General features: G+C 47.0%; 1 protein-coding gene across 1 annotated transcript; it reads right to left on the bottom strand.

The window, feature by feature from the left end:
• Positions 1-4,282: 4,282 nt before the first annotated feature.
• Positions 4,283-22,632, bottom strand: MALL (mal, T cell differentiation protein like). Its single transcript, XM_050951311.1, has 4 exons — positions 22,394-22,632; positions 7,426-7,593; positions 5,574-5,711; positions 4,283-4,763 (listed from the first exon to the last, which is right to left on the bottom strand). The coding sequence occupies exons 1-4, from the start codon at positions 22,499-22,501 to the stop codon at positions 4,701-4,703; spliced, it is 477 nt and encodes a 158-aa protein (XP_050807268.1). The 5' UTR covers positions 22,502-22,632; the 3' UTR covers positions 4,283-4,700.
• Between the last annotated feature and the right edge of the window lie 627 nt (positions 22,633-23,259).

Genomic DNA, 23,259 nt, shown 5'->3' with positions numbered 1-23,259 from the left:
CCGCAGGCCTCAGGCTTTGTCTACATGAGAAAGGTGCCCCAGTTTATCTTAAAAATCAGTTTTTAAACTGATCATCAAACCCTCTGTGCACACTGTGATTTCAGGTGAAGAGGGGTTGGTTTCAGTTTAGCATCAGTTATTACTATGGCCAAACCTTGCTGCAAGTGACCAGCGCTGTGTTGATCTTGGCTTCCCAGGCTGTAGTGCAGATAGTGTGACTTCACCCATCACTCTTGGTAGCTTAGTAACAAACAGCATGCTAGCCTCTTGCAAGCTTTCATGGATTATAAAATGATCATAGCAAGTGTGGGAATGTTTATTTTAAATATATACTACAGAAAAGGGGCTGTCTTAATTAATACCCAGCCAGTTCTGGGAAGGAAGTCCTTCTGAATCACTCAATGAGCTGAAATTTCAGCACAAACAAGGAGCTAGCGGGAAGTACAGCGTAGGCTGGAGCGAAATCATGTCAACTCTTGTCAACTAGCCCTGAACAGAATATTACAAAGGCCCCCAACTCTACTGTGATGAGCGTCTGATGCTACTAAATAATGCAGCCTCGCACCCCAAAAACCCCTCTGTTTGGCTTTGCACCTAAACTGAACAGTGTTTCTAAAAATGCTGCACAATTGGCCTGCAGTAGGGCAATCTGGGAACAGGATTACAACAATGCAAAACAGGTGAAACCATTTGAGGGTAAAAAAGTTGTGCGAACTGTTACACCAGATGGGCTCACCCTGTCTATGAATAGAGAAGAAAGCCTGTTCCGTGTGCCACAGAGCAAGGCGAGGCTGTCGGTAGCCATTCATTGAGGAGACGTCTTGTGTTTTCATCTTGGGGCCTTTACAGCCAGTCAGCTCTGCAACAGACTGAACTTTGAGGGGAAAAACACTTTATTAAAGAGCAAACTTTTTTGAGGGTTCACTGTTCCTTTAAAACCAGGCACTTCTGCAACAGACTGAACTTTGAGGCGGAAACAACTTTATTAGCCAGGAAAGGGAACTGGCGATAAATCTAGGCCTTCGTTCACATTTTATTATTTGGTTTTGCAGTGTAAGCATTTGTTTCCACCACTCTCCCTTGTGTTTAGTTGACTCTCTAGTCTCTCTTAACTAAACCTCTTGGTTTATTAGAAGAGCACTGTGATTTTACAGGAGCCGTGGTTTAAGGTAAAACAAGGGCCCACAGTGCCTTTGGGGGCAGAGGATCTGGGATTACCTATGAATAGCCCGTATCAGGAGCTGGCTATCACAGGGGCATGCTCCAAGGGGACTCAGGTGCACCTCTTGTTGACCGGCCAGGCTAACCCAGGGCTGGCATAGCCCAGAGAGCCTGACAGGCTGGTGGTGTCAGGGGCCTCCCACCCAGCCACTACAGGCAAGGCTCCATCTCATTAGAGGCAGGGGATAACAAGGTGACTCACAGTTCAAGAATCGTCACAGGGTGAGCAGAGTTACCCACAAGGCCCTGGGGCAGGTTGGGGATGGGGGAATCACAGTTACCCACAAGGCCTTAGGGCAGAGTGGGAGGATCACAGCTAGGGTGTCCAGATAGCAAGTGTACAAAAATTGGGTTGGGGTGGAGGGAATAGGAGCCTATACAAGAAAAAAAAACGCAAAATTGGGGCTGTCCCTATAAAATCAGGACATCTGGTCACCCTAATCACGGCTACCTATAAGGCTATGGGATGGGGCTAGGGGATCACAGCTACCCATAAGCCCTTGGGATAGAAGAGGGATTATAGCTACCCACAAGGCCCTGGGATGGGGAATGGGGCTTCACAGCCACTCTCAAGCCCTTGGGGCGGGGGTGAGATTTGCCATTGTAGCTTTGCAGAGGGGCAGTGACAGTCACTGGGTTTAATGTCTCTCCATTCTCAGCTGGCATGACCCAGGCTTGCTCCATTGACGTCCGTGTATACTCGCTGAGGCTGTGGCTCTGATCCGCGGCTGAGGAGGCAGTTGGGGGTTTGTGGGGGTCACTCTGATGCGCATGCTCCCTATTCCTGCCCCTCTTTTGTCTGCTAGGGACACGTGACATCAGGCCTTGCTAGGGTGCGGTGGCTGATTCCCTGCCTCTGCTCCCCAGCACACGGGCAGCCCCAGACTCCATCCACCATCCACCACACCCACACAGCAGGGCAGCTCCACTTCACCCCTTGGCTGCCACATGACAAAGGGAATCAGCAAAGAGCACGGGGCAGGACCCCCTTGAATGTGTACTGTGTCCTCCTGTTGCAGAAGTGCATTTGGGTACGATAGGTCTGTATTTATGGCCCTGAGCCAGGGCCCAGTCATGTCGGTGGGCATCTCTGTGTTGAGCCCTTAGCGACAGCTCAGGCAAAGCCCCGCCTTGCCTTCAGTGGCAGTTTTGCCTGAATAACGCATGCAGGATTTGGCTTCGGCTTCTCATCTCCTTCAAATAGCAGCACTCAAAATCTGAGCACCTGGAGTGAGCTGAAGCTTCTTGGGAAAGTCACGGAGCTTTACCGGCTCATATTATTACTGGGCAGACCAAATACCACCCATGTCAGGGGAGATTTCCTAAGAGGAGAGAGGATATAAAGCAATGTCAGAGAAAGGTGTGGCTAGAACCGGGGGTCAAGAAGGCTGTTTGGTAAATTGGAGAGGGGGTCAAAGAAGAGCCACAAGAATGATAAAGGACTGGAAAACCTGCCTGATAGTGAGAGCCACGAGGAGCTGTCTATTTAGCTGAACAAAGAGAAAGATGAGGGGAGACTTGGTCCCAGTCTGTACGTATGAGGAACAAATATTTGATGATGGGCTCCTCAAACTAGCAAATAAAAGGGCTAACGAGATACTATGTCCGGAAGCTTGACGCTAGAGAAATTCAGATTGAAAAAAAGACGTACATTTGCAGGAGTGAGTAATTAACCAGTGGAACGACTTACCCAGGGTCGTGGTGGATTCTCCATCACGGACAATTTTTCAATCCACAGTGGCTGTTTTTCTAAACGATTGACTCTGGGAGTTATTTGGAGGCTGTTTCATGCCTGTGTTATGCAGAGGGTCAGACTAGATAATGACAGAGGTCGCTTCTGGCCCTGGAATCTATGTACCTAGGAACCCATGTTCCCTGCCATCTCTCTCTCAGCAGGGACTATTCCTGGGGTCTGTTGTGCTCCCTAGGCACACACCAGGGATTCCAGGAAATGCTGTGATGCCTGGCTGCTGTGCAGAGGTACAAGGGGGACTGCTCATGTCTTCTCCATGGAGCAGCTGGCCCACTGTGACTAATGGTATGCCTACACTGCAATTAAAAACCCACGTCTGGCTCATGCCAACTGGCTCTGGCTCATGGGGCTCAGGCTGCTGGGCTGTTTCGTTGCAGTGTAGACTTTCAGGCCTGGGCTGCAGCTCGAGCTTCTGGGTACCTCTCATCTCGCAGGGTCCCAGAGCCTGGGCACCATCCCGAGCCCAGATGTCTACACTGCAACGAAACAGCCCCTTAGCCCAAGCCACGGACAAGCTGCAAGTGGTCTAAGTGCAGTGTAGACATACCCTAGGTGTCTTAGTGAGGAGTTAGAGCTAACTGCATTGTGGGATTTACTGCTGTTCCCATGCAACTTGCAGAACAATAATCTCCCACCAGCAAGTAAAGTGTATAGCCATTCATGTAGATTTCTTCCGACAATAGTGACACACACACACATCTATAGGCAGCACAAATGCTTGCTTCTGAGATTGCTTATTAATAATACCAGTCATTAATACTCGCACACCATTCCAGTGCCTTTCGTCTGAGGATCTCAAAGCACCTAGGAACAATAATTAATGTAGTCTCACAATCCCCTGAAAAGTAGGGAATTGCCACCTGACTAATTTGCTTCCATTTACAGGTATTTCCTTTGGGCATTGTGGTTTCCTGTTAGGACAAATTGCTGAGAAGGTAACACTGGCTGACACCTCTATATGGAAAATTGGATCTTCATAAAACAAGACTCTCACGTTGCTCTCTGACCGTGCAGTGAAGTCCTGGCCCCACTGACATCACTGGGAGCTTGGCCATTGACGTCAGGACTTCAGTGCATAGGTGTAAACGGGACTGAAGTGGTGTACAGCCCTGGTGCCGGTGCTCTGCACAAGGATGGATTTCAGCACACGGAGCAGGTGCTGGAAATGGGGCCGGCTAGTCATGGAGGCGAGGGGCGTTTCACTACACAAGCGGCAGGAGATGTGTGAACTAGCTCAGAGGAGCCATAGTTCTAATCAGACCGGAACGACAGAGAAACCTAACAAAACAATACACAACAAAGCAGCTGTCATAAGAAAACAAAGAGACCTTTATATTTTCCAATAAGTTAGTTCATGCAACCCCTACCACAAGCCTATGTGACCATACAGCCAGAGAGCCTTTGGACATGACCAAAAGCTGAGACGTTGTGATACGTGGGGAAGAGAAGATGTCAATATGCTGTGGAGGACTGCTTCATTAAGCTTTCCCCCAAACGATACTGCTTTCAGACAGAAAATGTACAATACTGTATAAAAATTAAGATTTATAGATTTATAAAACAAATATCTTTGAAAATTAAAATGAAGCAGCGCCAGGCTCCAAATGACCTACATTTACACTGAATTATGTTCTTAATCCTATTAAACCATTGTTTTAGGTACACAAAGTCTGGATGTCACTGCTGCATGTCTCAGTCATCCCGTTTCTCTCTTTGACAGCAGCCTTCAGTGGTAGTAAATGCTGAAAGCATGTAAAATATACAACAGAGTCGTGATAAAAGCAAAGAGCTGAAAGGAAAAATGGAAAGAACGTTACTTGGCAATGAAATTACTCTACCGATTTCAGCCTTATGTTAATCTATGTCCTTAGTGACCCCTCCAATGTCCTTTCTTCAGTGGATTTTATGTCCTTAAAGTGATCCTGACAATCTATTAATGAATAAAATCTCAAACTCAAAACGTGGCAAAGCTCCAGAGCAGAGTTGACTGGAAATCAGAATTTTCTATCTTTCCCGTCCCCAGTTGTTAGGAAAAGGCAAAATATCAAAATTTTTCATGGACCAAAACCTTACAAAAAAATTTCAATTCAGAAATGTTTTTGTTTTGTATCCACCTGAGCCACCACAGTGCCTCATGGGAGTTGTAGTTCGGGTGCTTTGTGCCCTGACTTTCCTATGGCTGGATGACATTTCCCATGGTAAACTGCGGCCATAGGATCCTATGATACACCACTGCTGTTCAGTCAAAGGGGAGACTGTGGTGCATCATTGGAGATGTAGTCTGGCCAGGGAGCCCAGCGGGGAGAATAAGGGCATGAGGCTCCCAACTACAGTTCCCATCAAGCACCATGGCAGCTCAGGCAGACTCAGATTAAATGTCACTCTGACATGAAACTAAGTAGTTCAGTTCAGTTTGACAAGCCAAACTGTTTCGATTTGGGATGACCTACCTGACCTGAAATATTTGGCTTTGATTTTTCCAACAAAAGCAACCTGAAAAATTTTCAGCAATGTTGAAACTTTCCCATGGAAATTACACAGGAAATAGAGGTGCCTACAAGAAACTGTGGCTAATCAATTCTCTAAGCGTTCAACTTACCGAGGCAGCGACGTTGATTTGATAGTAAAGAGGAATATATTGTGCAAGCACTTCCGTCTCCGAGCGGATTGTTGCATTAGCTTGTAAGACCGCCACGCTCATATAGAAAATTGCAGTGGCTCCATGATACAGACTATCCTGCAAAACAAGAGACAGAAGAGGAAGGTTTGTGATGCTGAAATACACATTCACAGTGCAGGTACCTCCTCCTCACTTACATGACAGCTGTACTTTCCAGTTCCACAGCATAGCTATGGCCCTTCAGCTATCCGATGTCTGCTTTTTGGTTCTACAAAAGTGGGAAGGATGATGCCTGCATGACTCAAAAACATCTGGAACAATTTTTCTCATATGTTCCATAGCAACTAAAGCTTCTTTGGGCTGGGACCAGGCATGTGACAGTCAAGCCCAAGAGGAAACATTTTGCATGTCACAAGCAATTTAAAAGAGTTGGTTTAGAATGAAAGTGTCTTCCCAGGCCTGCAGTCAGTGATGCTACACTATTAATAGAAGCAAAAAAGTACATTAATGGCTCGTTAAGTTTCCACAGTTAATAATCACAAAAAGATATGAAAAGCCCAAGTTAAGGTTCAACAGCATCATTAACTCACCTGTATGTTTTATTGTATATGTTTACTAGACATCTGCTTATATGTCCTACATCATCTCAACACACTCTCAGATAGTGACATTACCCTCATAGCATCCCTGTAAGGCAGGGAAGTATTGTTAAGCCAGTGGATAGATGGGGAGCAGAGAGACATGCACCAGCTCACCAAGGAACTCTATAGCAGAGCCAGGAACTGAACCCAGATTTCCTGATCTCATGCCTTAATCACACCACCAACTTTCCCCTTGAGTGTAGTGTTTCAAAGGGCAATATGTTGTGTAGAAGGAAACGAGAATGGAAAATGCTGCGTATGTTCAATGTAGCTGAGGTGTTGCTGCTGCAAGTGTAGATTCTGCATGTCCAACTTGAGGTAAGCAGAATCGATGGGGTATTGAGAGTTCCTACCGTTTCTGCGGCTCTTGTTTGGGCACAGAGGGAGTTTTTTTGCAAGACTGGCTTAGCAGAGCAGTTGCCCATCAGGTTACATTGGGATGGCTCATTTCTGCAACAGTGGAAGAACGAAACTTTCTTTTAAGCAGCAGTTTAGAATCTGCAGGCAAATGTGACCAACGTTGCAAAGGCTCTGAAATCACAGAGCCCAGGCTACTGTTCTATTAGCACCACAGAGCCCCAGTTTTGTCACACCGCTGTCTTCAGCTGCTTTTGTGCTAGCCCTGCTCAGAAGGACACAGCTAGAGCTTTTGTGTTATTTTCTTTTCTCCTTTCTCTCTCCCATAACTTAAAAATGACTAAAGAGGTTTTCTTCAAACTTGAAAAAAACCACCACCCCATTTCAGCCCAAATGATAAGCTATGAGCATGTGAAAGTAGATTATAATGAAAACTCTTTTGTAGCCTTAAGTATAGCATCTCACATCCTGTTATTAACCAACTGGCTTTGTAGGTATGAAGGAAGTACCAAGAGGTTTAAACCAAACACCAGAGGGTTCAGGTGTCCCTGCATCTACCCTATTTTCTATATTCTAGTTGAACTGCATCAGTTCCACATGCAACGTTAAAAGAAATGTCAGAAGAACCAGTAAGAACATTGCAGAATGACCTGGGACGATTCCATCTGCCAGACCCTTTGTATGAAAAGATTAGAAAGTGCAGAACACATGGAAAGTCAATTCTGAAGTCAACTTTCTGCTTGAGAGGTGAGACCTGAAGCTGAAAGGCAGTCACAGGAATGAGAAGAGCCACCACCGGCAGCAACAGCCAGAATAAGTGAGTGTGTTCTTACCACTACTTTCCACGAGTCTCTGTTTCTGTGAAATCCAAACAGGTAACACAACAGGAACATCAGGGAGAAGAAAAATGAACTCAGTGAGACGTACATAACCCATCCCTGCAGCATAGGGAAATACACTGTGGTGGCAGCTACGAGGATCCAGACCCAGCATCCAAATATCTGCCAAAAACAAAAGAGAAACCCAATGAACTCCATTGAGAGAGCCAGTTTTGCTCTTGTTCATACATTGCATTTCTCATCGTCCCTAACTTGGTTGTCTCAATAATAAGAGACAATACACCAGGCCCAACAACTCTGCACTCATTATTGTTAGTATGACAGCGGTGACAAGAGCCTCACTGGTGCCTAGGCCCATGTGCTGGGTACTGTAGAGACAGCTGGTAAATTATAGTCCCTGCTCCAAAAAGCGTATGGCCTGTGAGTACTCCTTGGGAGAGGAGTATTGGAATGGCCCCACGCAGAGGAGCCAGGATAAAGCCACATCCCATGAGTATGGACTACATTCTTTGCTCCTGATTGCATCAAGCCCAGTAAGAGTTGACCCAACTCTTCAACCAAAATGCAAATTGAATTTTTTTTTTCACACAACACAGAGTCAACCTGTGGAACTCCTTGCCAGAGGATGTTGTGAAGGCCAAGACCATAACAGGGTTCAAAAAAGAACTAGATAAGTTCATGGAGGATCGGTCCATCAATGGCTATCAGCCAGGATGGCAGGGATGTTTGCCAGAAGCTGGGAATGGGTGACAAGGGATGGATCACTTGATGATTACCTGTTCTGTTCATTCCCTCTGGGATACCTGGCATTGGCCAGTATTGGAAGACAGGATACTGGGCTAGATGGACCTTTGCTCTGACCCAGTATGGCTGTTCTTATGGGATGTCTTCCTAAAAGATACATTCTAATTCAGCTACAAGTTACTGGACTCACTTATATAGCAGAGCAGAATAATTCTCTCCACTGCAGGAACCACTGGTGAGATTCTCTGACATACAATATGCAGGGATCAGAGTAGATGGTCACATTGGTCTCTTCTGGCCTTAAAAAGCTATGACTCTATGAAAAAGCAGACATGATCCTTTTTCAACATCCAAATCTTGTTTGGTTAACTTTAAAATTATGACTTGCCATTTTCATGTCTCTTTTCGCTTCTAGCCAGGATCAAATGTGGATGGGCTGAAATACCAAGGAAAAGGCACAAGAACATTCTGACCAGAAGCATCAGCAATTTCACAAGCGATCAGATCTCCACAAAGTTTCCAGCATAATTTGGCAGAGTCAAGAGGTTTGGATAAGCTCTAGTGTCTTTTGGATCTTTACCCCAGCTGGGTCCTCTGTGATCCCAATTCAGCTTGTCAGATTTCTGAATTATCCTTGCCAAACTCACAATACGAATGCAAGGAATTTCTCAAGTGAAAAACGGTAGGAGATCTATAATGTCTGCTGAGCAAGAAGAGGAATTGGAACAGAGTCATAAAATACCAGGCACTGGCATATATTGCAGAGCAAAAATTGGGAAAGGTTCCTTCTTATGCTACTTTTCCTGGCTGATATCATGCAGCCAGCATATCCCAGTAAGAGACTGTGGAGAGGAATTTTATTAAGGGGGAAGGGAGCAAATGCCATGTAGAAACGAGGATGAAATTCATACCAAAGTACAAATGGTATTTCCACTCTCCCATTATACGAAGTAGGATCCTGAAATTTGCAGACCTCTCTCAGATTCAGTGAAGGGGCATTAGAAGAAGGGAGATAAAGACAAGGTACTGCAGGCCTCCAATCACATCTAAGGCTGGATTTTGCTCCTGTTGAAGTCGGTAGTAGTTTTGTCAGTGATTTCGAAGGTTCCTGCAGGGAGCGACGTATGTTGGAAGAGCAGGTCATTTTTTTTTTAGGTGGCTCAATGTGGATTTAGAAGCCTGTTGTTAGATATTCATATTTTAAAAACTTGACCAGCAAGCCTTGTCTCTTGAAAGCTAGATCTGGTTGGCCTCTGCCTCTAAAGTTCAGAGTCCACTAGTCACAACCTCACAATATTTAATGCCTGACTGGAAAGTGCTTATCTACTCCATTATTGCAATTTATTATTTAAGGAGGGAGGGTGGAGCGATGGTTCAAGCAGATTTCTGCAAATGGTGAAGGTGGTCAGATGGCTTAAGGAAAATATTTCCTTTTTCAGGGCATAACTGGTGCTGCCTATAGAGTTCCTGGTAGTGGAGCAATGAGAAAAGCCCCTGAGGAAAGAAAATGGGCATGGGGCGGGGGGGCGGGGTGTTAAACTCAGTGCAAATTGGAAATTCTGGTTTTTAAATATATTTTGATGTTAACTTTAAAAAAAAGGGGGGTGGATAGCTCAGTGGTTTGAGCATTGGCCTGCTAAACCCAGGGTTGAGAGTTCAATCCTTGAAGGGGCCATTTAGGGAACTGGGGTAAAAATCTGTCTGGGGATTGGTCCTGCTTTGAGCAGAAGGTTGGACTAGATGACCTTCTGAGGTCCCTTCCAACCCTGATAGTCTATGATTCTATTTATATTTTGGTAGTGGTTAAAAGCCCTAGTCATGGAACAGACCCCCAATGTGCTAGGCGCTGGACAAACACAAAACAAGAAGGTCTGTGCTCCATGGAGCTCACAGAGATGAGGACTGTGGTCCAAGAAGCTGTACAGCATAGCAAGGACTAGAATATGGTTTGGAGATGTGGCAATGACATTTGAACATGAGGGGAATTCAGTGTACTTCCCAGTTATGTGGCTTATTACGCTAAACCAGGCCATTTTCAAGCGAAATAGTTTTCGCTGTGAAAGAAGGCTCTGCAAACTGAACTCTTGTGAAATTTCTTGCAAATGCCAATTTGGAGCTGGGGAGGAAACGGGGTCTATGAAAATGGGCAAAAACTTTCTGCATTTTCACACAGGTCTGTTCCATGCAGTCACAAGTTTGTCCCTTCATAGCCCTTATCCTCACCCGACTGTGCAATGGGGCTCCATAGCATGCCAGGCAGTGCTATCTCCCCTAACAATCACTAGCCTACCACCAGCTTTGGCTGTGCGGCCCTGAGGGCCAGCACTGCTGAGAGCACGTCATTCTTTTGCCAAGCGGTGGTGGATTATGGCTTTGCTCTTTATGAAGGATGGCTGGGATGATGGAGCCCGACTCAGCACTCCCTTCCCCACAGCGGCTGAACGGAGCCATGAGAATAGTCAACAAAAGACAACGTCATGTAGGAAACATTATTCACACCCACAGGGCTCCAGTCCCCCTCCTCAGTTGTCATTTCTTCTCCTGCAGAGCATAAGCTGTGGGAATAAGAAGCCAGAGGCGGCTACGCCTCCCCAAACAGCTGACTCACTGCCTTTGGAGCGTATTGTCGATGAAAGGGTGGGTGCCCCAGCTGTGGCCCTGCCTGCCCACCCTGCTCTTCCTCTTCCTGTCCCTGTTCTGCCCACATAGGAGTCTTGCAGGAGGGGGTGAAGAGGCGCACGAGTGAGGGGTGAGCAGCCAACCAGCTCAGCTGCCCAGCTGGTGGGTGGGGAGGGTTTGGGGGAGGGGGCCAAGAGGTGTGAATGTCGGGTGGGGAGGGAGATGAGTGGGGCTGGAGCAGAGGCAGGCCTAGGTCTGGGCACATGCAACCTCCCCAAATGGAGGAGTCATGTGCCGCCCATGCTGCAGGGTATTCAACGTCCCTTTCAAAGCCATCCATGCTCCTGACTTCCATCCCTGTCACTACAACTGAAAGTCACAAATGTCAGGGCCCATCCAGTGCCCATGGAAGTTAATGGAAATCTCCCCCTGAGAGCCGGACTGGGTTCACGCGGGATATGAGAAAGGTGCAGTGCTCATGAGTGTGTCTCCCAGACATGGTCTTTGATTCCTGTGGTCAACACCCATCGTGGAGAGAGAACGGGCTTCCAGCGTTCCCTCTGGGGAGGAGACGAATGCTGCTGTTGTTAAATAGCTCTAACATTGTTCTAATCCTAGCCAGCAAGGGCGTCACACTCTGCTATGCACAGGCAGCATAGGTGGGACCATTTATTTATTTATTAGCCATGACAGGCTAATTTAGAGGGGATAATTGCACTTTTCAAGCAGTTGAAACCACTTGACCTTCATCTTTGTGCTGCACAATCCACCCTGAGGCACTGACTAACTGCTCAGAAATGCTGGCCCATCATATCTTACTGCTTTCCTAACACACTCTCCCTCCTGTCCGCTCTCTTTCTTCCACACCCACTTCTCCTGCGCCCTCCCACTCAGATCTCCACCCCACCCACTGCTGCACCCAACTTAGCAGAGTCAATCAGACGCTTTTCATTTTTCAGTGGTGAGCAAATCAACCACTTCACAATTTGTTTACTTGTATTCAACTTTCAGGAATGCCCAAGTGAATGGAGTAAGACTTGTTCTATAGACCTCTGATGATTATATTAATGAGTCTATGGGTTGATTTATGAACCCTAGATGCCAAGAGATCTTAAACCTTAATTATTCTGGAACTTTCAGATGGAAGAGGAGAGAAAAGGTCTGAAAGGCACACCGGGTTCCTTACTAAAGGTAAAGGTCTGGGATAAAACCTCAAGAACAGCATCAAACTGGGAGGTAGTTACCGTCCATACGTGTTGGCCTTCCCTTGTACAGGCTGCAGAACAGACATTCTGTTATGTTAAGGATAAAATTAAATGTAAGAAAAGAAATAATCTGCCATCGACCCAAGCTTACCAGGTGCCACCCATCTGCCACGTGGAGACCCTCGTAGGTCTAATATACTCCAAATCCTCCTGCAATGGCTGTTTCTTTTGGTCTCAGGTACATGCCTGTTAGTTCTTGGATGGATTCTCTCCACCTAGATCAAGGCTATTATTTTTGTGTAGTTTCAAGTCCTGTGTTTGCTGAGACCTTTGAACCAGGTCATGTCAATCTGTGGACCTCTTCCCGGGAGTTGAGAACCTCTGCAGTGAAGCACATTCCCCTCCATTATTTCTCAAGCTCGTTGTTCTCTTGCTGTCCAGGGTTGCACATGGAAGGTTGGCATTTGCCAACTTTTGAGTGCTTGGCTTTGCGACCTTCACATTCTTGTGACATAGCGTTTGGTGGTGTTGTCTGTAATATTTCATTACAGGGGCTGGGGGGGCATTGAGCTGTGTTATACTGCTGCTACAAAAGCCACGGAGAAAGCAAAATACATCCAAAGACTTGTTACCTGCATTGTTTCAGCATTAGTGACCCCCATTGTCTTTATTTCCATCAGGAAGCGTCCTTTGACCTGCCCAAATCACCAGGAATAGAGTCTCTAACAAGCTCACAGTTACATATAACATTTAGGAGCCAGGCGAGTTACACCAGCATCAGAGAGGTGTGAGAGATCTAGATCTCCTTATCTGGTGCATAAGCAATGAGAGACTGATCCAAGGCCCGTTGTAGTCAATGGAAAGATTCCCATTGACTTCACTCCAGCTTTGGATTGGAGAGTCTTATAGCTTTGTGAAACGCGCACTTCCACTTCATAAAGGCTCAAGGGAGCATTTCTTTGGTTTCAGTCCACAATGGTTCTACATCAAAGTGAAACCCAAGTCAAAATTCCAGTCACCAGGGTGGAATCACTTTGAAAGGAACCCCCTGAGCTGGCTTAGGTTCACTCAAAATGCTAACAAAACCCTAGCAAACCTTCCAGTGGACTTGGTGTGAATCTTCAATTTCTGATCAAACCGAAAAACAGATCAGCATCAGCACAGGTCTATCGTACTGCATGCGCTTAAGAAGGGTGTGTCTGCCTGGGTGCTTCCCAAGTCGTCATTCTTTTGGGAAAACAGAAGAAAATGGCCAGGTGTGAAACAGATTGTGGGTCTTCCCGTGTAGTACCACCAGGACTGGTTACCACACTGTGCACCCACTTCCTCTGTCCCGTGTTTGCCATAGCTCTCTGGTCACCTGCTGCTTCTACCCCACTTATCCCAGCCCGTGTTTAAAGACAAAGAAGAACAGACCTGATTTTTGGAAATGTTCTGCTACCAGTAAAAGACCAATAGAAATAAGGTGAACTATAGCCTGCAAAATCAGCAGAACCCATTGAAGCAGGAAGGCAATGATGAAGCAGGGCATGTGTCAGATGTGTCCCTGAAGTCAATCAACAAGGACGAAATAGGTCACAAGTGAGAGAAGAACACATGGAAGGTCACAGATGAGGTTTTTGGACAAGAAAGTGTAGTTAGTATTTGATGTGATTCAACAGGCCTTGTGTTGCAGAAGGCAGCAGAGGGAACAGCACAATGTAATGGGGTTCAGAGGGAGCTCCCTGGACAATTCATTTGAAGCAATGCCAAGGAGCCCTGTATCCAACTCCTCTTTATTAAGTGGATCAGGTATTATTAGGTTAGACAACAAAGCAACCAGAATTTCTAAGGCCAAACACCTGGAAGGGGGAGCCTATCAGAGATACCAGCAGAACCACCTAGATAGCCAGGAACCTTGATGGCAGATGGAAAATATCAGTCATTGGACAAGCCACAGAACTTGTAGCCGTGTCCCAGTCTCAGTCTCAGGATATTAGAGAGACAAGGTGGGAGAGGTAACATCTTTTAGTGCTTCATCTTGTATTTAGCTGTGATGCTGGGAGTATCTTTACCAACCTGAAGAAGAGCTCTGTGGGGCTTGAAAGCGTGTCTCTCTCTCACCAACAGAAGTTGGTCCACTAAAAGATGTTACCTCACCCACCTTGTCTCTAGAAGCCACAGAAGTGACAATTTCTTGAGTAGCCTTTTCATTGGAACTGATTCCTCCAAATCTTCAGGCCTAGCACTTCCCATGGAAATAGTCATGGATCTGTACTGTACCCTGCAGATGTCATATTTCTAGTGTTTCTATTTCCCCTCTCACAACCACACAGAGCTTAGTAAGAAGGTTCATGCTGAGAAAGTAGGGCAATCAGCTAGTTATCGTAGGTGCCTGGACACGAATGCAAGAAGCCTGGGAACAAGTGAAATGAACAGAAAGGCTGAAATGAACAATGAACAGTTGCCACTGTCAGAAGACAGGATATTGGGCTAGACGGACCTTTGGTCTGACCCAATATGGCTGTTCTTATATTCTGAAGAAGAACAACGTATCTGATTTGAATTTCTCCATCACTGTAACTCCCGTTGACTTCAATAGCTACTCCTGATTTACACAAGGCAGTGACATCAGGATCAGGCCCAAATTATTCACCCAGGAGGTGATACCTGGCCCTGCTTTAGTCCAGGGGGGGCAAGGAGGGGTTGCCATTGATTTCAATAGAGCCAGGAGTCCACCCTTTGTCTTGTAGTACAAGCATTTCACAGGTAATGCTCCAGGTAGTGTTGGCAGGATAATGGTGTAAACCAGAACATTGCCATCTCTCTCGCTCTTCGAATGTTTGCTTCTAGCAAAACCACTCAGATCAATGACGTAAACGCAATACATACTTCTCAAAGGTGCTCCCAGACTCCTCCCCTGAGCTATAAAAACACTGCCAAGAAAAATCTGACATTGAACTTTTCACCACCACTCCTCCGCCACTGTCACGTTAGTTTGTTTACTCAGAGTTCCTTCCATTTCTAGCAACAAAGCCAGAAGCAGCTAAAGAGAGGCACTGACTCGCCCTCATGAGCAATCAGACAGGTTTTTCAGGATGAGAAAGAAATCCATTTCACCTTTAAAAAATATATTCAGAAATCCAGTAGCTCACTGAAACTGTAGATCTAGTGCATCAAAAGCCTTATGTTGATCTCAAAGGAACCCATGAGACTTTCATTAGGACCAGGGTGATGTGGGAATAGAAATGTTGCAGGTGTCGTGTTTCTGGGATCTGACTTTGATTTCCTTCCTTTCCAGTACTGTCCCAACATACTGCGTCTGCATATTGGATATTGGGAGGGCAACATTTCAGCCATTCTGATGGTGGTTTGGAGAGGATTTGCAGCTGCAGAGTTATAGGGAAACTGTCAGCACTGCTGACAGACCAATACAGATAATCTCTAGAAAAACTTCCCACAGATTGTACTGTAAAGTCAGTGGAGATAGGACCTTTCGGATCCTCCGTTCACAGCTGTGAGCCTAGACCCAGAGTTTAAAATAGCCAATCTTCTCCTAAGAAAAGAGATTTTCTGTTTTTTCCAGGGGTTGTGGGCTGTCTATATCCCTGGCAGAGCCCTAGAAATTCCCCCATTTATTCATCCCACAGTCACAGAGTTTCATATCCCAGCCTTATTTTCAGAAGCGTGAACACCTACGGCACCCACGGTTCCCCCGCTGGAATGCTGCGTGTACAAAAAGATGTCGTGTGAGATGAAACACACACACACAGATACTACATGGTCTCAGCCTTTCTTCTTTTCAGTGCTCCCCTACACGCTTTATCCAACCTCCCACTTTCTCTCAGCAACTCCAGCCGCTAGCAGAGTCCTTCCGCCTTCTTCCCCAGGACAGAAGCATGCTGGCGCTGCACACCTCTGCAGCATTCCTCATTTTCATGCAGAAAGAACCCTTCCCCCCAGCTCTCACACACACTGTCTCTGCCTCAGCAACTCATCTGTTTGCTGTATCCCTAGTAGCTGTCTGCGAGGGTGAGTGTGCCCTGGCTTATACCTTCTATCTCTAAGCAAAGGTGGCTTTCTAGTGGGTAGAAGCACAGGGCTGGAAGTCAAATGTGGGTTCAGTTCTCAGCCCTGCCACGGACATAACCTATCTGTGTGACCTTGGGCATATCACTTAATCTATCTGTGCCTCAGTTCCCCATCTGTACAGTAGGGTTAACTGCACTTCTCTGCCTCCCTGGCATCTTACAAATCTTCCCTCAGTAAACGCTTCTGATGCGCCATGGCTCGAAGATGCTCTAGAAGTCCAGGGTAAGATTATTATCAGTGCCAGGTCTTTGTAAGGCACATGTTTCTCAACCCACATCCAGCACCTTCAAAAATGAGTCGGTTTTTTTGAGCCACTGCTTTCCTGTTGTATCATTACCCTCCAGCCAGGGAAGGCGTTTCCAGGAGGTGTGCGTAAGGAAGGAATGTGCGTATCACTCACTTGAAGGAGGCTTGCAGGCAGGCGGTTCAGGATTTCATACCAATAAATCCTACAGTCGGTGTGTTTGCTACAATTAGCAGATCTGTGACTACAGGAGCCTGTTCCAAACTGTAGTGCTAAAGGTGTGCCCTACCCTCGGGGAAGGGAAAGCTCCACAGAGAGGGTGTCCAAACAACATGACCTTCACAGAGAAGAGAGTCTGGCTGATGTACAGGGTTTCACACGGTGGGTCGTGACCCCCTAGCACAGGTCAAGGGATGTCATGCAAAAATTATAAAATCCAGCAGTATCATTGCCTAATTTACATAATGACAATCAATGGATACACAACAGAAAGCCTAGAAGGATGTGTCCCTTAAAACCACCCTCTTGCCGTACCTGGGAATCCTGGCCCGGGGCTCAGGGCAGAGTGCAGGCTGTGTGGGATGGCCCTTTAAGGCCACCATAGAGTTGTAACCCATAGGACTCCCTGGCTAGCCCCAAAAGGGAACCAACCCTGCCCTCCAAGCTCCAACTGGCGGCAGGTCAGAATCGAGGCCCTGGAGTCTATTCTCAGGTCTGCCCTGGGATAACACACCTGTACCTCAGTGACAGCAGTGCCGCTCTGGGCTCAATTACGTGTGCATAAGGTGCTTGGGGATCTTCAGATGAAAGGTCCCAGAGGCATGCAACAGGGTGGTATCAGTCTTTTGCAATCAGCCGGCAGGAACCGGAGAAGGAGGGAAAGAGCAATTCTTCCCTCACACCTATCCACTTCCGTAGGGTTTTCACTGCATTGCCACCAGCCTTGCCGCTGTGGTCACTGGGAGCGCTCGGGTACCACGGTATTCGGTAGTGCTAGACACTGCACCAAGCTGCCTAATGGCAAGCACCAGCCCTGCTCCAGCTGTTAGCGCCATGTGGGCACCTCAAATCCGGGTTCGCCCAGCCCGGACACTCACATGCAGGGTGACACGTACTAAAAGGTCCTTGCTCTCAGTCCAGCAGAGTCACACCACAAGACACGGGCAGGGTAGCTCTGGCAAAGCAGCTGTGATGAACTGTGGATACCAAAAGGGCATCAGACATTAACCAGCCTGGTCATGATCACATGGTCACAGTCACCCCATCTGCTCTGGCCCGGCCTGCTCCCCACAGGTCCTTGCTCCTCATGTTAGCCCAATGGGTGTTTGGGGATCTTAGACCCACGTCTGTATGAGTCAGATTGCAGCACTCTCCCAACATATGCTAATCCCCCCAAAACTAAGTTAAACTGGGGTGTTTCATTTGTGAGGCCTCTCTGGAAAGTCTTCACTTTCTTCAGGTCCAGGATTAGGCCCAGGTCATCTGCCACCCAGGGGCACAATGACCCAGCCTACCTGCTCCTTCTGTCTATGGCAACGTGACATAAAAAGACACCCTGTCTCCACCGCGTGTCCTGGCTTTGAAGGGTAATGTCCATTTTCTATAGATGGTTCAGTCTGAATGGGATGGAGTAGGGAGACTAAATGAAACAATCAATAATCACCTAAAGCAGCATTCTGTTCCTTAAAATGGGTATCTTGCTGCCTAAAATATAGGCAGAGCTGGTGTTGTCTATAGTGTCACGACACTTTCCATTTCCCTGTGTTCCTGAGGACAATGAGGATAAAACAAAATATTGACTAGCTGCCCATCAGTGCTGCCCAGCCTGTGCACTGCATGAGGCAGGGTCCTCCGGGGAAACATCAGCATGTGATCATGTAATTACAGACTGGATCATCATGGATACACACATAGGGGCCAAACTGCACAGACAACCTTAATTCTGGCATTTCCTGACTTCTGAGTCCTTGGGTTGCAGCCTTCATGTTCTTTTGATGTCATTTTTTTGTGTGCATGTCATTATGTATTTAGGACCTGAGCCAACTCCCATTGGTGGCCCCGGAAAGACTCCAATAGGAGTTGGACCAGGCCCCTAAGACAGGGGTTCTCAAACCGGGGGTCGGGAGGTCGTGAAGTTATTACATGGGGGGGTCGCAAGCTGTCAGCCTCCACCCCAAATCCCACTTTGCCTCCAGCACTTATAGTGGTGTTAAATCTATACAAAAGATTTCTTTAAATGTATAAATGGGTGGCACTCCGAGGCTTGCTGTGTGAAAGGGTCACCAGGACAGGAGTTTAAGACCCACTGCTCTAGGGTGCATCCACACCAGGTAGACAGACTCATGCTGGCACCACTTGATGAAGCATGCGAAAACCAGCAGTGTGGCTGCTGCAGCGCTGGGGGGCGGCTGAGCCGAGCCACCCGAGTCCCTCCCGCCCAACCCACTGACTCCGCGTGTGGGCGGCCAGCCCAAGCCACCACCCAGGCCAAAATGTGCACACAGCTATTTTTAGCACGCTAGATCAAACGGCACTAGTGCACGTCTGTCGACGCGGGCTGGGAGGCTGGCGTCCAGCTGTAGTGTAGACAGACCCGTAGGTACCTAACTCTAGGCACTCTAGCTTGAAAACCGGACTAGGCTAGTAATATCCCCTGTTAGCGAGAGATCCCTGCAGTATCGAGGCACAACAAGCTGTCTGAAGGCAGAGCAGTGCCCAGACTGCTCTGTCTGCCAGCACTTCCCACTTTGAACCAACCGTTTTACCCTCGCCGATTTCTGTGATTTGCTTTCTCGGTGGCTTTTTGTAGCAGCAACTCAATAACTCCCTGGCCCCTGTAGTGTAACATTACAGACACAACCGCCCAATGCAATGTCACAAGAACGTGAAGGTCGCAAAGTCAAGCATTCCGCGTGCAAGCCTGGCCAGCAAGAGAACAATGAGCTTGAGGACTAATGGAGGGCGGGTAGGTGCTTCACTGCAGGGGTTCTCAACCTTTTAGGGTGCAGCAACTATTTGTAAATGCTACTGGCCTGCCGCCACCCAGTACGTAGGCAGGGTTGGGTCCCGCCCCTGGGGGTAAAGGCCCAGGGGGGTTGGGTCCCCTCCTCAGTGGGGGTGGGTCCTCCCCCCGGGGGGGCCAGGGGGGAGACAGGAGGGAGAGGTTGCAGAGTCCATCCCACAATCCCTGCAGCAGTGGTTCCTGTGGATCTGGTCCTGAAGGGGTGGCTGAGCTCAGCTCCCCAGTCCAGGTGTTGCAACCTCCAGGGTCTCAGCATTGTGTGGGCTTGACCCCATGCCCTGAATTTGGGTGAGAGACATTGCATCCTGGTGCATGGAGTCACAGCCCCACTCACTCAGATTTGGCCTGGCCAGCCCCCATATCATCATGATGACCTCTGAGCTTGTAGTGATTGGAACGGGGGGCCGAGCCCAGCCTGCTTAGGGTGACCAGGCAGCAAATGTGAAAAATCGGGACAAGGGTGAGGGGGTAATAGGAGCCTATATAAAAAAAAGACCCAAAAATTGGGACTGTCCCTATAAAATCAGGACATCTGGTCACCCTAAGCCTGCCCCTCGGGCCCAGAGCTGCAGGAGCCCCCACGTGACTCTTAGAAGCATTCTGGCAACCCAATTTTGGGTTGGGACCCACAGTTGAGAAACCCTTCAGCCCCTGCCCCCATCTCTGCATCAATCCCTCTAGGCTCCTAGCCCCTCTGCCCCTTCAAAAGCCTGTCTTCGTCATCCTCTTCTGCTCCTGCTCCTCTCCCTTGAGCTTCTACCCCTGTTCCAACTCTGCTTCTATCCCCAATGCCCCCAGCCTGTCTCTCTCTCTCTCTTCCCAGCCCCCACTCTGCTCATATCCGCTCTCACCACACCTGCTTCTATCACTGCTTTCCTAGCTTCCATCCCAGCAAGACATCGTCTCCTCCTCTTCCACGGGGCCTGGTGTCCAGAGGAGGCACTGAGAGCACAGCAAGGCTGTCTCCCTGCTCTCAGGGCTGTCTCCCTGCTCTCAGGGCTAGCCACCTCCAGCAGCCAGGAGGAGCATCTGTGGGGAAAGTCCTGCTTGGCTCCTCCATTCCTGTGACGGTACATGCTTAGTCATCACACATAGGAGCTGGGAGGGGAAGGGGAATGCTCAGGGTTGCCAACCCTCCGGGATTGCCCTGGAGTATCCAGGAATTAATATTTCATTAACGATGATGTCATGTGATGACACCTCCAGGAATATGTCCAGCCAGAACTGGCAACTCTATACTCAGTGTCAACAGAAGCTTTGGAGAATTTAGCTGTCCAACTCTAACAAGCCTCTTCTGAACCTTTATGAACTGCAGTTCTCAGGGGCTCATAATCTGGGCCAGCTCTGGCAGATTTTCACGGAGATGGCAATAGGCACCTCCCAGACACCAGCGTGTTCCCCCTGCCACATTTCAAGTCCCTGCTTCAAAGCACGGAGCTGCTAGAGCTTCCCAAGGTACACCTTTTTTTTTAACACGGGCAAAACCACGTATTTGTCATTAGCCTCGTTCTCCGGAAGGGCAGAATTCTTTTTGCTAAAACTTTCCCATAAAAATCAGTCTGAGGCAGACCCAAGCATGGAAAAACTCAGTCCAAATGGTTTGGAAGAGTTATAAACAACTGAACAGGCTCTTATAGTGGAAAACGTTAGGCAACCTTAACTATAAGCGTTAATACCAGCTCCACCTACATTCCTGCATTTAATGCTTTATACATCGGAAATAACGATCCTGTATTAGGAAGTTTTGACGTGGCACAATGACCATGTTATAGCAGCTCAAAAGCAACCATTGTGATGTGTCCAATGTGTCCATCACAAGGCTTCTTTTATCGTACATAACGTGTAATATCCTCTAATGTTATGCGTGTTATTTGGTATTATTCACACACCAGTTCAACCCCATTGGACCCAGTTCAGATCTCACACCATTATAAAATGGGAGAAACTCCACTGAAGTCACTGGGTGCAACATCAATTTAAAACTGTTATTAAAACACTTGATATTAAAACACTAATTTAATTATTAGCCAGTCTAAGTCACTAACCAATCAGGATGCTTTTACTATGTTATTAACCAATTGTAGTTGATAATAACAATATTTGGTCAGTCATTTTGCTGTGAGAATCATATACATGCACACACACAATATTTTCCCTGTCATACTGTTTAAATATGAATATATAGCAGTATAGTAAATGAAAATGAATTCACACTGCTGTTGCTCTTTTGGGTTATGATGATCGCTAATTTAGACCTCAATGGCTCAGGAGCTGAGTATCACTGATTTACATGCTATTTTAAGTGTTGTGTTCATGGTACCACAGTCAGCATTCAGTTTCAGCACAAAGCCGATGATAAAGACAAGATGCTGAAGTTTCTAATGGAAGGGTCAGCTTATCTTTTCCTATGGCTGTCTGAATATGAACCTGCAATTAACAGATATGCCACATAATTGTTTGGGTGGGTGGTGCAGGCTCCATGTTATCCATGTAATGACTATAAACAGACCTTGTATTGTATATCAAAGTACATCAATCGCCATATGTCAAGAAAATCCCCCACTTCGTCACACCATAATCTGACTAGACATACTGGAATGCATGGCCTGGACTCTGGACTCCGGAATATTAAGAAAATCTGCCATCGCTTGCATATGACAGAAGCCAACTGCGTGACTACAACCTTTGATCCCCCAGAAAGCTTCAATAAAGACAGAAATACAGCCTTGAAGAAGAGATAGACACTTCTTAAACTTCCAAGATCTGACTTAATACAAAAATAAAACAACTTCTACACCATGCAAGAATGACAAGCTGTTTTCAGTGCTTTCCATTATTTTGGTTGACTCAAGCCCTGAGACAGACCTTATGATTTTTAATGCAAGCAGCTGCAGAAGTAAGCTTTCCCTCCACATAGTTTTCTTCCTACCATGGTTGCTTTTTGTGCTAGTTCTGGATTCCCCCCCCACCACCACCACCACACACACCAATTTGAAATAGCCTTTAGTTTTTGCCATAGCAATCAATCAATCAATCAAAAACATTCAGTATACTTACTAACTCTGGTAGGATAAAAACATATGGCACTGTTCTAAATATTTTTGCTCCAGATGGTATGTCAGGTTCTGTGTGGGTAACAGGTGGAGGGAGAGCTTTTGACGCCATCTCTTCTCTGCTTAGACAGGTAGAGGGTCAGCCCCGCTATCCGTGGTTATCTGTGAAACACCATCGGCATGCACAGCTTAAAGTACTATCCAAACTGACACGCCCATCTGGATGTAATCAGTAAAAACCAGTTCCAGCCCAGCAGGTCATTCCACTCCTTGCAGCCAAAAGAATCATCAGCTACTCTATGGCTAATTAAACAAAGGACTCGAGTGAGGCAAGTTCATTCCTTGGAAAGTAAATAAAAGCATGAGTGACAAAGTGGGAATGATTTGTAATAATTTGATGATTCTGATATGTGCCTCAGTTTCCTCCTACACCTTGCACAGCTACCTTGTAGGGAATGGGAGGATTAACTCTGCTGTCAGGGCAAAATACAAGCCATAATGGGTGTGTGTCACCTAGTTGTCTGGGCCATTAAAGAAGATGCTGAAATCAACCCAGATCAACAGAGCATCCAGCAATGAGAGACAACTCAATGACTGAACAACCTACACTGAACAGCCGGAAAACCCAGCAGATGGGACATGTGCGCTGAGCTGGAGAACCAATGGGGAAAACACTAGGTGATGGGGACAAGGAGTGCCCTTTGGAGGGACTCAGGAGCAATCACCTAGCTGGACAAAAGGGATGAGAGAAGGAGCCAGAGAGGGAGACCATTACTTCATGGCACCAGTTTGACCAGGATAGACTGTGGTGTAACGTCTGCCTCAGACTCTGTCATCAGGTGACTAATAAATGGCGAACTCATTTTGAAA

This window comes from Gopherus flavomarginatus, chromosome 4, assembly GCF_025201925.1.
Source record: "Gopherus flavomarginatus isolate rGopFla2 chromosome 4, rGopFla2.mat.asm, whole genome shotgun sequence".
NCBI classification, from domain to species: domain Eukaryota; kingdom Metazoa; phylum Chordata; order Testudines; family Testudinidae; genus Gopherus; species Gopherus flavomarginatus.
Note: the sequence above shows the minus strand (reverse complement) of the source record. Positions and strands in the feature narration are given on the sequence as shown.